This window comes from Protopterus annectens, chromosome 6.part1 (genome assembly GCF_019279795.1).
Source record: "Protopterus annectens isolate FY-2018-M chromosome 6.part1, PAN1.0, whole genome shotgun sequence".
In the NCBI taxonomy this organism is placed as follows: domain Eukaryota; kingdom Metazoa; phylum Chordata; order Ceratodontiformes; family Protopteridae; genus Protopterus; species Protopterus annectens.
This window is the reverse complement of record NC_056738.1, coordinates 194,918,031-194,931,066: the sequence shown is the minus strand read 5'-3', so window position 1 is coordinate 194,931,066 and position 13,036 is coordinate 194,918,031. Positions and strand designations below refer to the sequence as shown.

At 38.2% G+C, this 13,036-nt stretch overlaps 1 protein-coding gene across 3 annotated transcripts in view; it reads right to left on the bottom strand.

The window, feature by feature from the left end:
- Positions 1-13,036, bottom strand: part of ANXA6 (annexin A6) — a 779,963-nt gene that overhangs the window by 70,672 nt on the left and 696,255 nt on the right. For all 3 annotated transcript variants that reach the window (XM_044075649.1, XM_044075650.1, XM_044075651.1), the window contains one exon: positions 7,415-7,473. In XM_044075649.1, coding sequence (XP_043931584.1) covers positions 7,415-7,473 — 59 coding nt within the window. The remainder of the gene's footprint in view (positions 1-7,414; positions 7,474-13,036) is intronic.

Here is a 13,036-nt window from a genome sequence, read left to right as displayed (position 1 = left end):
TCACAATGGTGAGATTTGTAGGGTAGACTGGTAGCGAATCTGGCAACCTTATTGTAGGTGGCTTCTAGTTTGGTGAGAAGAGATGAGTTTAGATTGGTAAGTAGGTGGCAGCTGTAAAGGAGAGTGGGTATTAGAAAAGTATGAGAAAGGGTTTGTCTAGCTGTGTCAGTTAAGTATTTCTTGTTTCGATAAAGGTGTCCAAGTTTCTGATGGGTAGTTTTAATATGGTTGGTTACATGTAAAGCAAACATTAGCTGGTCATCTATGGTGACTCCTAGTAAACTGGTGCTTGGTTCAGGTTTTATATTGGTATTGTTACTGGATTGTATTGCAAATGAGGATTTAAGATTGGTTAGGTTTTTGGGAAGAAAGAGAAGGACTTTGGTTTTCTTGGGGTTGAGTATTAATTTGTTGTTACTAAGCCATGTCTCTATGGTATTGAAGGAAGCCTGTGTAGTAGAGAATACGTCTAAAGGATTATCAGCAATGGTGATTACTGTGGAGTCATCAGCATATTGTACAAGTGTTGATTGGGGACAGGAGGTGTGTAATAGATTGGTGAAGATATTGAAAAGTAATGGGCCAAGGATAGAGCCTTGGGGTACACTCATTTGTACAGTAAGGGGAGGGGACAAGGCTGAGAGACATTTGACTGATTGCTGTCAGTTGGTGAGATAACTGGAGAACCAAGAGATGGTAGAAGAGGAAAAATTGAGTTGGGTTAGTTTGTCTAAGAGAAGGGGGTGAGAGACAGTGTCAAAGGCTTTGGAGAGGTCCAGAAAAAGGCATGATAGAAGTTTGTTTGAGTCCCTGGCAAGAGATATGGTATTGCTGAAGGATATTAAAGCAGTGCTTGTACTATGTTTGAGGCGGAACCCATGCTGTGTTGGTGTTATAAGGTTTCTGCAAGAAGGTATTGCATAACTTGCTTGTGTATACATTTTTCTAAGATTTTTGAGAGGGGAGACAGTACGGCAATTGGTCTAAAGTTGGTTATATCTGAGGGTTTATCCCCTTTGTGAATGGGTAACATATAGAATTCTTTCCAGATTGTAGGAACATAAGATTCAGATATGGAGCGGTTTACCAGTATGGATATTAGGTAGGCAAGGGGTTCAGAGGCAATCTGTAGGAAAATTGAGGGGAGGTTATCTGCTGATGGTGAGCATGGCTTTAGTTTGGAGAGTAGAGATTTTATGTAGCTCCTAGAGACTGTTTTGAGGGAAAAGTAGATTGGAGGGTTTGAATGGGGGGAGAGGCTTGGCTTGTGTGACTGCTTATGTTATTGTTATTGGGGAGGGAATTAATTATAGTGGTAATTGAGTCAATGAAATGAGTACTAAACTTGGAGGCTATAAGTTTAGGGGAGTCTTGTGGGCAGGGACTAGGAGGGGAGGGGTTTCCAGGGTGTAATATTTGATTAATGGATCTCCAGAATTTTTTGGGATTGGATTTGGGGGTAGAGGGAGGGTTATTATAGAAGTTCTTTTTGTCTTGTTGTACAAGTTTATGAATTTTGTTCCCGACTTCTTTATAGGTTTGGAGAATGGAGGGGGTCTTAGTTTTAGACCATAATTTCCAGATTCTATCTTGGTTTTTCATAAGGGTTTGGGTTGTTTTAGATAGCCAGGGGGCTGTTTTGGATTTGACTCTGACTGTGCAGAGAGGAGCATGGGAATTTAGGATGTCAAGGAAAATGGTGTTGAAAGAGAGGACAGGGTCATTGAGGGGGAGGGTCTTTAGATGTGACCAGTTGATTTTAGAGAGTGTGTCTAAAAAGGTGTTGGGGCAGAAGGTTTTAAGTCTGAGAGTAGTAATATACTTGTGAGGTTTGTTAAAAAAGGGGTGAGTATTTAGTTACTGTCACAGGGCAGTGGTCACTGAGAACATTAGGGAGTGTCTGTGGATTATGGTAGTTTTGTGAATGGGAGACTAGGACCCAATCGAGGAGGGAGGTGGAGGTGTGAGATTTATTGATATAGGTAGGAGCAGTGATTAATTGTTTGAACCCGTACAAGTTAATAGTAGATGGTGAATTTGGCATCTAGAGAGAGAGAGCCAGTCAATGTTTACATCACTTAATATGATGGTTTCTTTATTTAAGGTCTGTGATATGTAGGATAAGATGTCTTTGAGCATGCTAGTGTTATCACGTGGGGGGATGTAGATGGCTACTATAGTTATGGTGGTAAAGTTGTTGAGTCTGAAGTTTGCTAGTAAGAGTTTGGCTGTTGAAAAGGATGGGAGGGGACTTTCAAGGCTAGTTAGGGTGAGGAGGTCAGAGTAGAGGATGGCTATACCTCCACCTTTTTTCTTTTGACGATCTTGTCTAAGGATGTTATATCCAGGAGGGATGATTTCACTGTCTTGAATATGTGGTTTTAACAAGGTTTCTGTTAGTCTCCAGTCTGGTTTTTCTATAGCTACCCAGGCATGGAAATCGTGTGTTTTATTAACAATACTCCTGAGATTAATTGAGTAGAAGGATATCTTTTGTTTTGAGGGAGAAATGTGGGTAGGATTAGGTGTACTTTGGTTACTGCTCTGTGCATAGCCAGTAGGGCCTGGATTGGGATGGATATCACCAGATAGAGGTAGGAGCTTGTAATGAAATAGTTGTGTAAATAGGTGGTACCTTACACTTGGTTCGATGGGGTTGAGTGCTTGAGGAGATATTTTTATTTTAGGAAAGGCAGTGAGTGGGGGAAGGATGGATGGGCTGATTGTTGGGTATTGTTGAGGAGTAGTAATGAATATAGTTGTTAGATTAGTGTGGTGGAATTGAGGTGAAGGTAGTTGAGAGTGGTAGGAGGTGAGGTGTGAGAGAGTGTACAGTATAGTTAGTAGGAGTAAGACTTGAGTTTTGTTAAGCGTGATGTAGTTTGTGTATTTAGAAGTGAGTATTAGTTTGTGAGGTTGTATGGGGAGGATAATTTGGAGGGAGATGGTAAGTTAGGAAAAGGAAGTAGGGAGGAGGGATTTAGTTGTAATTAGAGGGGGAGTGGTTATTGGTGGTTAGGTATAAAGGAAATGAAATGGGGGGAGGGTGGGAATGGGGGTGGGAGATGAGCGAAGTGAGCCCGAGCATAGCGAGGGTGAACGGAGCGAGGCAGCACTCAAAGAGTATGGATAATGCAACAAAAAACAATCAGTCAGATTAGCTTTAGTTTACTATTGTTTTAGGCTTCACTATATTGTATAAAGTTTAGGCTGCCGTCTTTAGAGACAAAGTAAAAACCGCTTGGTGACATTAAACGTTATCTTTTAAAGTTTTCTGCAGCCTAAAAGAAGCAATGAAGTCAATATTAGAAAAATCTAGGTAGAACAGGACTAAGTAGCCAGAGGAAGGATTGTATTTCTGGGGGGGGTGGAAAGCTAAGAATAGTGCCTTCTGTGGTGGCGTGCTTACAGGGGCTACGACTTCCAGCAAATGCAGTATTCAGTTAGGCTTGCTGGACATATAGAAAGTTATATTGCATACTTCACAGAGCTTTCAAAAGTGTTTTCTGCTTGGAGCCCACATTTTTGCAAGGCACAGGACCTGGGAGGAGGGTGGACAGTTGCTTGATTCCCTTTCAGTATATATTATTGAGATGTAGAGCTACAGGAACAATAGTAGAGAGAAGGGGAGAAAGATGCACTTTACTTTCAACAAAATAGCAGTTACACTATCAGAGCAAGTTTAGAGCAGTAAATACAGCAGGTACAGTCCACAAACAGCCTTCAATGTAGTATGCAAATCGCTGGTACATTTAGCATTTGGTTCACATAAAGAGACTCGAGTAACTGTGATACTACTAATGCATTTTATCTATAGTTCTATTATTCCATGCCTTTCAAGCACTTATATTAACCAGATGGTGTCTTTTAAGAGGCTGATTTAGCTATAGCGTTATTCAACAGTAGATAGTTAGTCACATTAATCCCATTTAGAGAAAGCATGCATGCAATCCAGCCTTGAAATGCAGTAATGGCAATTTGCTAACATGCCCTACTACAGTCGTACATGATGTACTCATTAGTTCCTAAACAGTAAATAATACAGCTATATTGTTTACTCATATACAACTTTTAACAGGAATAACCACAGTAGCAAATAGTATTTAGTACATAGTGAATGACCCTCAAACAAATGCTTGTAAAATATCAGAAACAGCGACCTTTACACGAGTGCCATTTTAGCCATTTAAGTTGTAGTTATAAATTATATGAAAACTTTGCAGCATCGGGATTAAATACGGCATTCGATAGCAGTCGCAGAACTTACCCGAAGGAGCATGCTACCTCGGGGGAATATAGTTGTTTGGGCAGAGAGGGCAAAATTCAAATATGGCGCCACAGGTAGATGGCAGAGATATTCACAAATGAAGCTAGGCGAGGAGGGGCTACCATAAAAGCTGTGTTGCCACACTCTCAGTAGGGATAATGCAACAAAAAAACAATCAGTCAGATTAGCTTTAGTTTACTATTGTTTTAGGCTTCACTATATTGTATAAAGTTTAGGCTGCCGTCTTTAGAGACAAAGTAAAAACAGGTTGGTGAAGTTAAACTTTATCTTTTAAAGTTTTCTGCATCCTAAAAGAAGCAATGAAGTAATTATTAGAAAAATCTAGGTAGAATAGGACTAAGTAGTCAGTGGAAGGATCGTATTTCTGGGGGATTGGAAAGCTAAGAATAGAGCCTTCCATGGTAGCGTGCTTACAGGGGCTACGACTTCTAGCAAATGCAGTATTGAGTTAGGCTTGCTGGACATATAGAAAGTTATATTGCATACTTCACAGAGCTTTCAAAAGCGTTTTCTGCTTGCAGCCCACGTTTTTGCAGGGCACAGGACCTGGGAGGAGGGTGGACAGATGCTGGATTCCCTTTCAGTATATATATTATTGAGATGTAGAGTTCACAGAGCTTTCAAAAGCGTTTTCTGCTTGGAGCCCACATTTTTTCAGGGCACAGGACCTGGGAGGCGGGTGGACAATTGCTGTATTCCCTTTCAGTATATATATTATTGAGATGTAGAGTTCACAGAGCTTTCAAAAGCATTTTCTGCTTGGAGCCCACATTTTTTCAGGGCACAGGACCTGGGAGGAGGGTGGACAATTGCTGTATTCCCTTTCAGTATATATATTATTGAGATGTAGAGTTCACAGAGCTTTCAAAAGCATTTTCTGCTAGGAGCCCACATTTTTGCAGGGCACAGGACCTGGTAGGAGGGTGGACAATTGCTGTATTCCCTTTCAGTATATATATATTATTGAGATGTAGAGTTCACAGAGCTTTCAAAAGCATTTTCTGCTAGGAGCCCACATTTTTGCAGGGCACAGGACCTTGGAGGAGGGTGGACAGTTGCTGGATTCCCTTTCAGTATATATATTATTGAGATGTAGAGCTGATGGAGCACGCTACCTCGGGTGAATCTAGTTGTTTGGGCAGAGAGGGCAAAATTCAAAATTAAATAAAATATAAGCATACATGACTTAGTGCTATCAGGGTGTTTCTACATAATCAAATGAATTCTGAGCATTTTCTTTCTGAATTATCTGCATCATAAGTTATTAAGCACATTATTAGAAATGGGAGTGCCTGAATAATGTAATAAATTAAAGCACATAAGATACATACTAGACATAAATTAAAAAATGCATGATCTTTTACTACTATATAATAGAAATGACCCCTTCTCATTACTACTATACTTATTAGGCCAAATATGGAAACTATAAAGACTAGTATCAACAGATAAAGGTTCTTATTTAACTTATATCCTAGCTCCTTGTAACCGCGTCTGGAGTTGCTTTATTGTGTGTTTCATGTACCACTAAATTCCTACACCAGATTTTAATTGTACAATTTATTAAAACAGTTCTTGAAATACATTTAAGTAGGAAATATAAACTATATAACAGAAATATTACAGTTCTGTTTTGAAACAGTGCTTTGTATTTTTTCATGTTAGAACTACTGGCCAATTGTTTTATTAAGTCTTGTAAAGAAGATTAATAAACTTGTACTGGTAAATATGTAACAGACATTTTTATTGTTCCAGTTTTGATTCACTACAGGCAGATGCATTTTTTTAATTGTTTCCATTCTCTCCACAATTTTTACTCTGTAAAATATTTCGACCATTTTGTATTATCTTTTTTACATATATTTCTGTATGAGTAGAAAAGAGAATAGCCAAATGAAATTCACCAATCACACCCTCAGCCAAGCACAAGTTTGTTGGAATACACATGAGGTACCTTTCTTGTGGGGCCTGCACCCCCACACACTTTTTGCCAGGTTTTCTGTTTTCTTCATACATCCCAGTGACACACAATAGATGAAATAACAAACCTACAAATTCCAGTAGGATTAAGTATATGCATGTTTGTGTGCATGGGGGGGGGGGGGGGGGGGCACAGCTGATATACCACCCAGGATTAGATTCTCTAGCTTATACATATCAAGTAACCTGGATAGGCCTCTACTTCCTTACAGCCCTAAGGTGGATAATCAGGTAGAGGATGAATTACTTCAGGTTTCTCCAGAATAGCAAGGTAATCAAAGTTCACAGTTCTGAGATACTATTTTCTTATTATGGCTGGTCTATCAATAGTGACCTTGGTCACTGCAAAGCTCGCAAGTAATACAGTGTTGTTGTGTCTTTCAGCTTTTCCCGGTTAGGGGTCGCCACAGTGGAACTCCGGTCTGCTAATGATTGGTAGTTGATTTTTACGTGCCGAGTTACCAGCCCTGATGCATAACCTTCAACGAAGGTACGCCCATTCACGCATGTCTCCACGCAGAAGACGCTCTAGCTGAGAATCGAACTGGACAGCATTTTACTGTGTAATACAGTGTAAATTCCCTTAATATGAATTCTTGTTTAGTAATTAAATTATCTTCCTAGATCACTGATTAACACATAAAATTGATCCAGAATAAATAATTAAATGTTATTCTAAGCTTTATGACAGCTAGAGTGAAAACAATGAAAATTCTATGTAAACCAGCCAAAAAATTGTTATTGGGGTTTAAAATAAAGGACATAATGAAATATTTGAAGACATTCTATTTTTGCCAAATTTCTTTTTATAGTAAATGAGATACCCATCAAACGTTTTTTGCAACACGTACACACACATACACACACACACACACACACACACACACACACACACACACACACACACACACAAATTCTACTCTAATTTGTTGTTTTTTTTGGATTAATATTCCCACAAGGCACATATGCTACTTTTCAGTGAAGCTGCAAAAGCTTTTCTTTTGGGTACATTAGTTAGAGTTGCATTGTTTTTGAGGAGGAAGAGTCTAATGCAATCAGACATGATTTTGCAGGCTACCACATAATAACAGCTCCAAAAATAGGTTTAACACTAGACACTACTATATGACAAGTAGTAGTCATTACCTTCATTGATTTATACAGTCTGTCAGCAAAGAAGCCAGGCTTGTTCTTGATACTTCGGACTAGGAAAAAAAAGGAAACACATTGTATTTAGAAGTACAGAGGCAGTTGCAATACATCAGAGGAGCAGCAGATGAATGCTATCTGACTTAAGTTACTATACCAACAATTACATTCAGTATTTACTGGCACTGTTAAATCATTCTCTTTAGAACAATCACAAGGTAATACATTTGAATAATCCCAGTAATGCTAGACTATGAAGTAATTTCATTTGTTTTATAGTTTCGGAGTTGAAGAACAGAAGAAAACAGGAAATGTAATACTGTTGTGAATCCATGGTTTTATTGTCTTAGTATAGTCTCAGCTTTCTCATCATTTACAATTTTAACAAATGAGGAATCACAATTCATCACTTCAACTTATTAAACTTTTCATTTCTTCACATAGTAACATAATTTACTCATATCGGTATGTGTTTTTTACTGGGTGTCTGGTTTTAATAGTTCTATCTTAAAATATTGCTTAATCTGACATTTGATCACGCAACACTGATTTTACATCTAATGATAATAACAGTTTAGCAGGATCATGCAGTTACAAGGCCGTCATGCATAACACATGCCACTGCCCATCTCTCTGCTTTTTGAAGTCAGGAGATCAAAAATTGTTGAAAAGTAAAAATACCTTCAACAAGGTCAGTACAGTGCATTTCCATCATACCAGTCCAATCGGCAGACTGATGAGAAGTAGTTGTCCAACTGACAGTCACTGGGTTTTTCAGATTGATGGAATGAATCCCCTAAACAGGAACTGTTCTCAAGTGGTTTGTTCAGCCCCTGCAGACAACCAGCTTTGGTGCCAACCATACCTCTCAACATCCCAGGGAAAGAAACCTTGACGAAGCCTAAAATAATTGGGGGACAAAGGCTCACAAATAGGGACAGAACTTAAATGTTGCTCTTATAAAGTTAGAAAGTTGTTAAAATAGCAGGATTTATGTTAGCATGCATTTTCTGAAGGATAAGAAGTCTTAAACTGAAATGTAGGTTATTATTTAGTGACATCAATATTCAGTGACTAGCCAGAAATCCACAAATTGTATGAGGAACAGGCTAAAAATATGAGGCAAAAATCTGGACATTCTATGAAAATCTGGACAGTTGAGAGGTATGGTGCCAATGTTCCAAACCACACAAAAAGAAAGTGCAGTTAAAGATGAGATATAATGGTCACTAAAATTGGAAATAATACCTGTAAACTTTAAATATAACTTCATCTTCCAAAACGTCGAACCTTAAATGAGATTCTTTTATTACAAAAGGGCTTCATAAGTTTTTCCTTCACTGTGAGCAAATATAAGCACTGAGCGATTTTAAACTTTTCACACATAAGCTGACATTATGTGTGACTATATTACTCCAACAAAGAGGAAACCTTGTGAAGTTAATCCACAAACACATCTGAAAATTTTAGCTTTTAAAGACTGTCTGAGGAAGATATTAGAACAAAGATGAAATGTAAACGGAGATAGGATTTTTATAATCTTAACATACAAGAAAGGGACATATTAAGGATTATGAAAGCAGACAAGGGAATATTACCATATTAATATAGAGCAACAATTGTGTTGAAAAAATATTGCAGCAGCCATCAATCAGAGATTTTTATGAGGAAGAAACCAAACAAGATGGGCAAAATGTATATAAGGTAATAGACACCCGAGTGTTGTGAATAGTTGTTTATCAAATAAAAATCATGGCCTTTTTTCAAGTTTCTTCTCCCAAATATATATTATATTTGGGATATGAAAGTTTCATAACTCTTGTGGGGACCTGCTACTTTGGCCTACCACTGTGGCAGTAACTGGTAATAAACTGAAATCCATGTCCATTTTTGCACATAAATGGATGCTGATTCAACCTTCATTTTAAGGGAATTCAAGCATGTTTAGGAAAAAGTAAAACATGATGCTGTCAGCAATAATGGCATTCTATTTATGACAGATGTAAAACCTTTCACAACATGATTCCCTCACGATGCAAATAACAAACAGACATTCAACATGCGGCTACAAAAAGGTGGGGTTTTTTTGCTAATATCTTCTGAATGCATGGACCAGGTGTTAAGTATTTTTTTTTCTGTTTAGGGAAAATACTTAATCAGAAAAGCAGAAAAGGTTATAATGCTTTCCACACATTTACACCAGCTACCTCACAAGAAGGAACAAGAGATAAGCACACATCAAGACTGGTCAAACAATAAGAAATGTTTCAGCTACTTCATGTCCAACTAACCTTAGGTAAAGTCAAATTCCATATCCTTGCTAGCTATAGGTCACCGTCTATGAACTAGGATAACCATACCATACTTGAAAGCACAGGACTCACTCACAATTCAGCCCATCACTATATTCATGGGTGATTCCAACTATCTCACTGTAAACTGGGATGCATACACAACCTACAACATGCACGCTAAAGATTCCAGGATTTTGTCAATGCAAACTTTCTGGAATAGTTAGTCTGCACACCTGCTAAGGATGAAAATATCCTGGATCTGGTATTCTCCACTGTTAGGAAACATTGCACCACCACTTGTATAATGTCCTTGCTGGTCAGATCAGCTCACAGAATGGTCTCCCTTGAAATAAATATAAAGGCTGAACAATCAGCAAACTCCAAAACCTTTAAGAACTTTTCCAAGGCCAACTACTGCCTATTAAGTTCCAAGCCTCCCCCCCCCCCCAAACACAGAGAGCACAGTGACCTAAATGGAAGTATTTACGGAAAGACTGTACAACCATGTAAATAACTGCATAGAAACAGCAGTACCAAACTGAAATAAACTTAGGACAAACTCCAAAAACAAGGCCACTTAGTGGAGCCCCAGAATAAGTATGTGGTACAAGAAAAGAAAGACAATCCTGTTCAAAGTTAGGAAGCACTATGCTCAAAAGAGAAAATAACTCTCTCATCTGTTTCAATAAGCAACTCAGGGGACTAATTATGCCCACCAAAGCCAACTATGAGGTAAAAATAGCCTACCAAGTTAAGGATTATCATATGGCATTTTTCAGTATTGTATGCAACCTTAAATGGAACACCCTACACTGTGCTGAACTAATAGCAAATGGAACTTCCTATACCAAGCCAGGGATGTAACAAATTTACTGGCCAATATATTTAGCTCCAGTTTCATCCCTTTATCACCCCCAGTCCTCACACCAGGAAATTTCCTCTACCATTTCTCCCAACTACCACTAAAGAACAGTACTCACTGCACTCTCCAGAGTTAAAACACCGTATCATTGGTCCTGAAAATATCCCAGGATGTCTCCTAAATAACTTGAAATATGAGTTGTTCGGAACACTAGAATCTCTATTAATTCACAGCCTCCAGACAGGCTTCATTCCTAGGGAATGGAGGACTGAAGCAGTCATCCTTTTACAGAAAGGCAGACCATCAACAGACACATAGAACTACAGCTCCATAAATTTGTCTAGTCTTATATGCAAGGCATGTGATAAAGAATTATCATGCATGTGATAAACAAAGATATAGGTAATATTCAAACTCTGGGCCCATCTCAGTTTGGCTTTATCAAGGGTAAGTCATGCCTACTAAACTTGGTGGACTTCTTTGAGAAGGTCACTAGAGCCATGGATGAGGGCAAAATGGTATATACTGCCTACCTTGACCTGGCAAGGGTGTGTGACACAATACTTCAGTTGGATATTATAGACAAACAAACAAATTTAGCCATGAATCTCTGTGTCACCTGATGGATAGACAAATGGCTCACAGATAGGACACATGAAGTTAGGGTGGCGGAATCCTCCTCCTTCACCAGGTGGTCTGTTACTAGTGAGGTCTCACAGGGCTCAGTACTGGGATCTTTCCTGTTGGGAATATACTTCTCTGAAGTCAAGGCAGGTGTAGATGACGTTTGGCTAACCATATTTGTTGATGACTAGATAGACGTAATTGAACACACCAGACCAACAGGCTCACAATACAATTAAAAATACTTATTTAATTAAAGCTTCTGCTTAAAAACTGTACAAAACAAATAAACTTGATTAAGCGCTTTTGTCTTTTGACCTGGAATGATTCTAATGAAGTCTACGTCAAAGGGCAAAAGTGCTTAATCAAGTTTAATCAAGTTGTTTCAAACTACCTCACATGTACTTTGTGTATTTTTTGCAAATTTGATGATGGCTATAAGTTGGGTGCAATCATTGCATTCCCCCAAAGATGTAGATATCCTCCAGTAGGGTCTGACTCAGACAGATTACTGGTGCCAAACAATGGCCTAAAACTCAGTGCAAAAAATACATAATTATACCCTTTGGGAAGATGACCACCCTTGCAAATTACAACACTGATAACAGTTCCCTAAGTACAGACCCAGTGGTACGGGACTTGGGAATTCAGATTTACAGTAACTGAACTTTGATCACAATGTGGTAATAGTAGTGAGAAAATCCTTCTACATGGAACGATGTATAAGTAAGGGCACCACTGCATCCATACCTAAGGAGATCATAGTTCCACTATATTCAGCCTTCATTAGACCATGAATTGAATGCAATTCATCTTTTGGCATGTACCTGACCAGGCATTTACAACAGCTTAATCAGCCACAGAGGTTCCTTACTAAAAGAATACAGGATGTAAATGATATGTCCTATGTGGACTGCCTCAAAGCCCTGTCCCCTTATTCATATTCCTGTAGAATTCTAAGGGGCGATCTATACCTAAACTATTAGGCATGATCCAGTCAAGACCTGATGGATCTGCCACACATTCACAAAACAAACATCCCTAGAATTAACCGATCTAAGGATCTAAACCTCATCTGTCACATAAACAAAACATAAACTCACAATAAAGTATTGCACCAATCTAAAGGACTTCGCAGTAAAACGTAAACTTTACTGTAAAAATACAGTGATTAATCACTGTGGTTTTACAATAAAGTTTACATTTTACTGCAAAGTCCTTTAGATTGGTGCAATACTTTATTGTGAATTTTTAGTAGTTATTAGTGTTATCACTATACATTTCTGGATTTACATAAACGAAACATGTTGGAGGGACAGGTATATGTCTCAGAGATTATCCCTTCACTAGAACAGCCTCCCCATTTATGTGAAACAGAGATCTTTCTAAGCCTATTCAAATTCAGTTTGGAGCACTGGATATTAAATTGCAAATTCCCCCATGGCTTGTTGACTGTGGCCCTGATGGACAGGGGCAGTCTGTAGATGCCCTAATAATTGGGGAAATTTGGGCATGAATGGTTAGGTTTAAGAAGGCTCTAGGATCAATAACCTAGTAACCTCCTATGATCTGATGAAAAGGGGTGTTTCTATGGGTGCCAGCTTGACACCCAATTATATTAATTTAAATATGCGCTTTTTTTGAAGTAAAGATATAGTATTCTTATAATAAATAAATATATATACATATATATATATATATATATATATATATATATATATATTGAATAAATAATAACTAAATAAAGAATGTGCTTTTTCAGTAGGTCTCCTTTTACTGTCATTTAACTGATGACATTTTCCTTATTTGGAATGCAGATGAATTAAGTCTGACAAATCT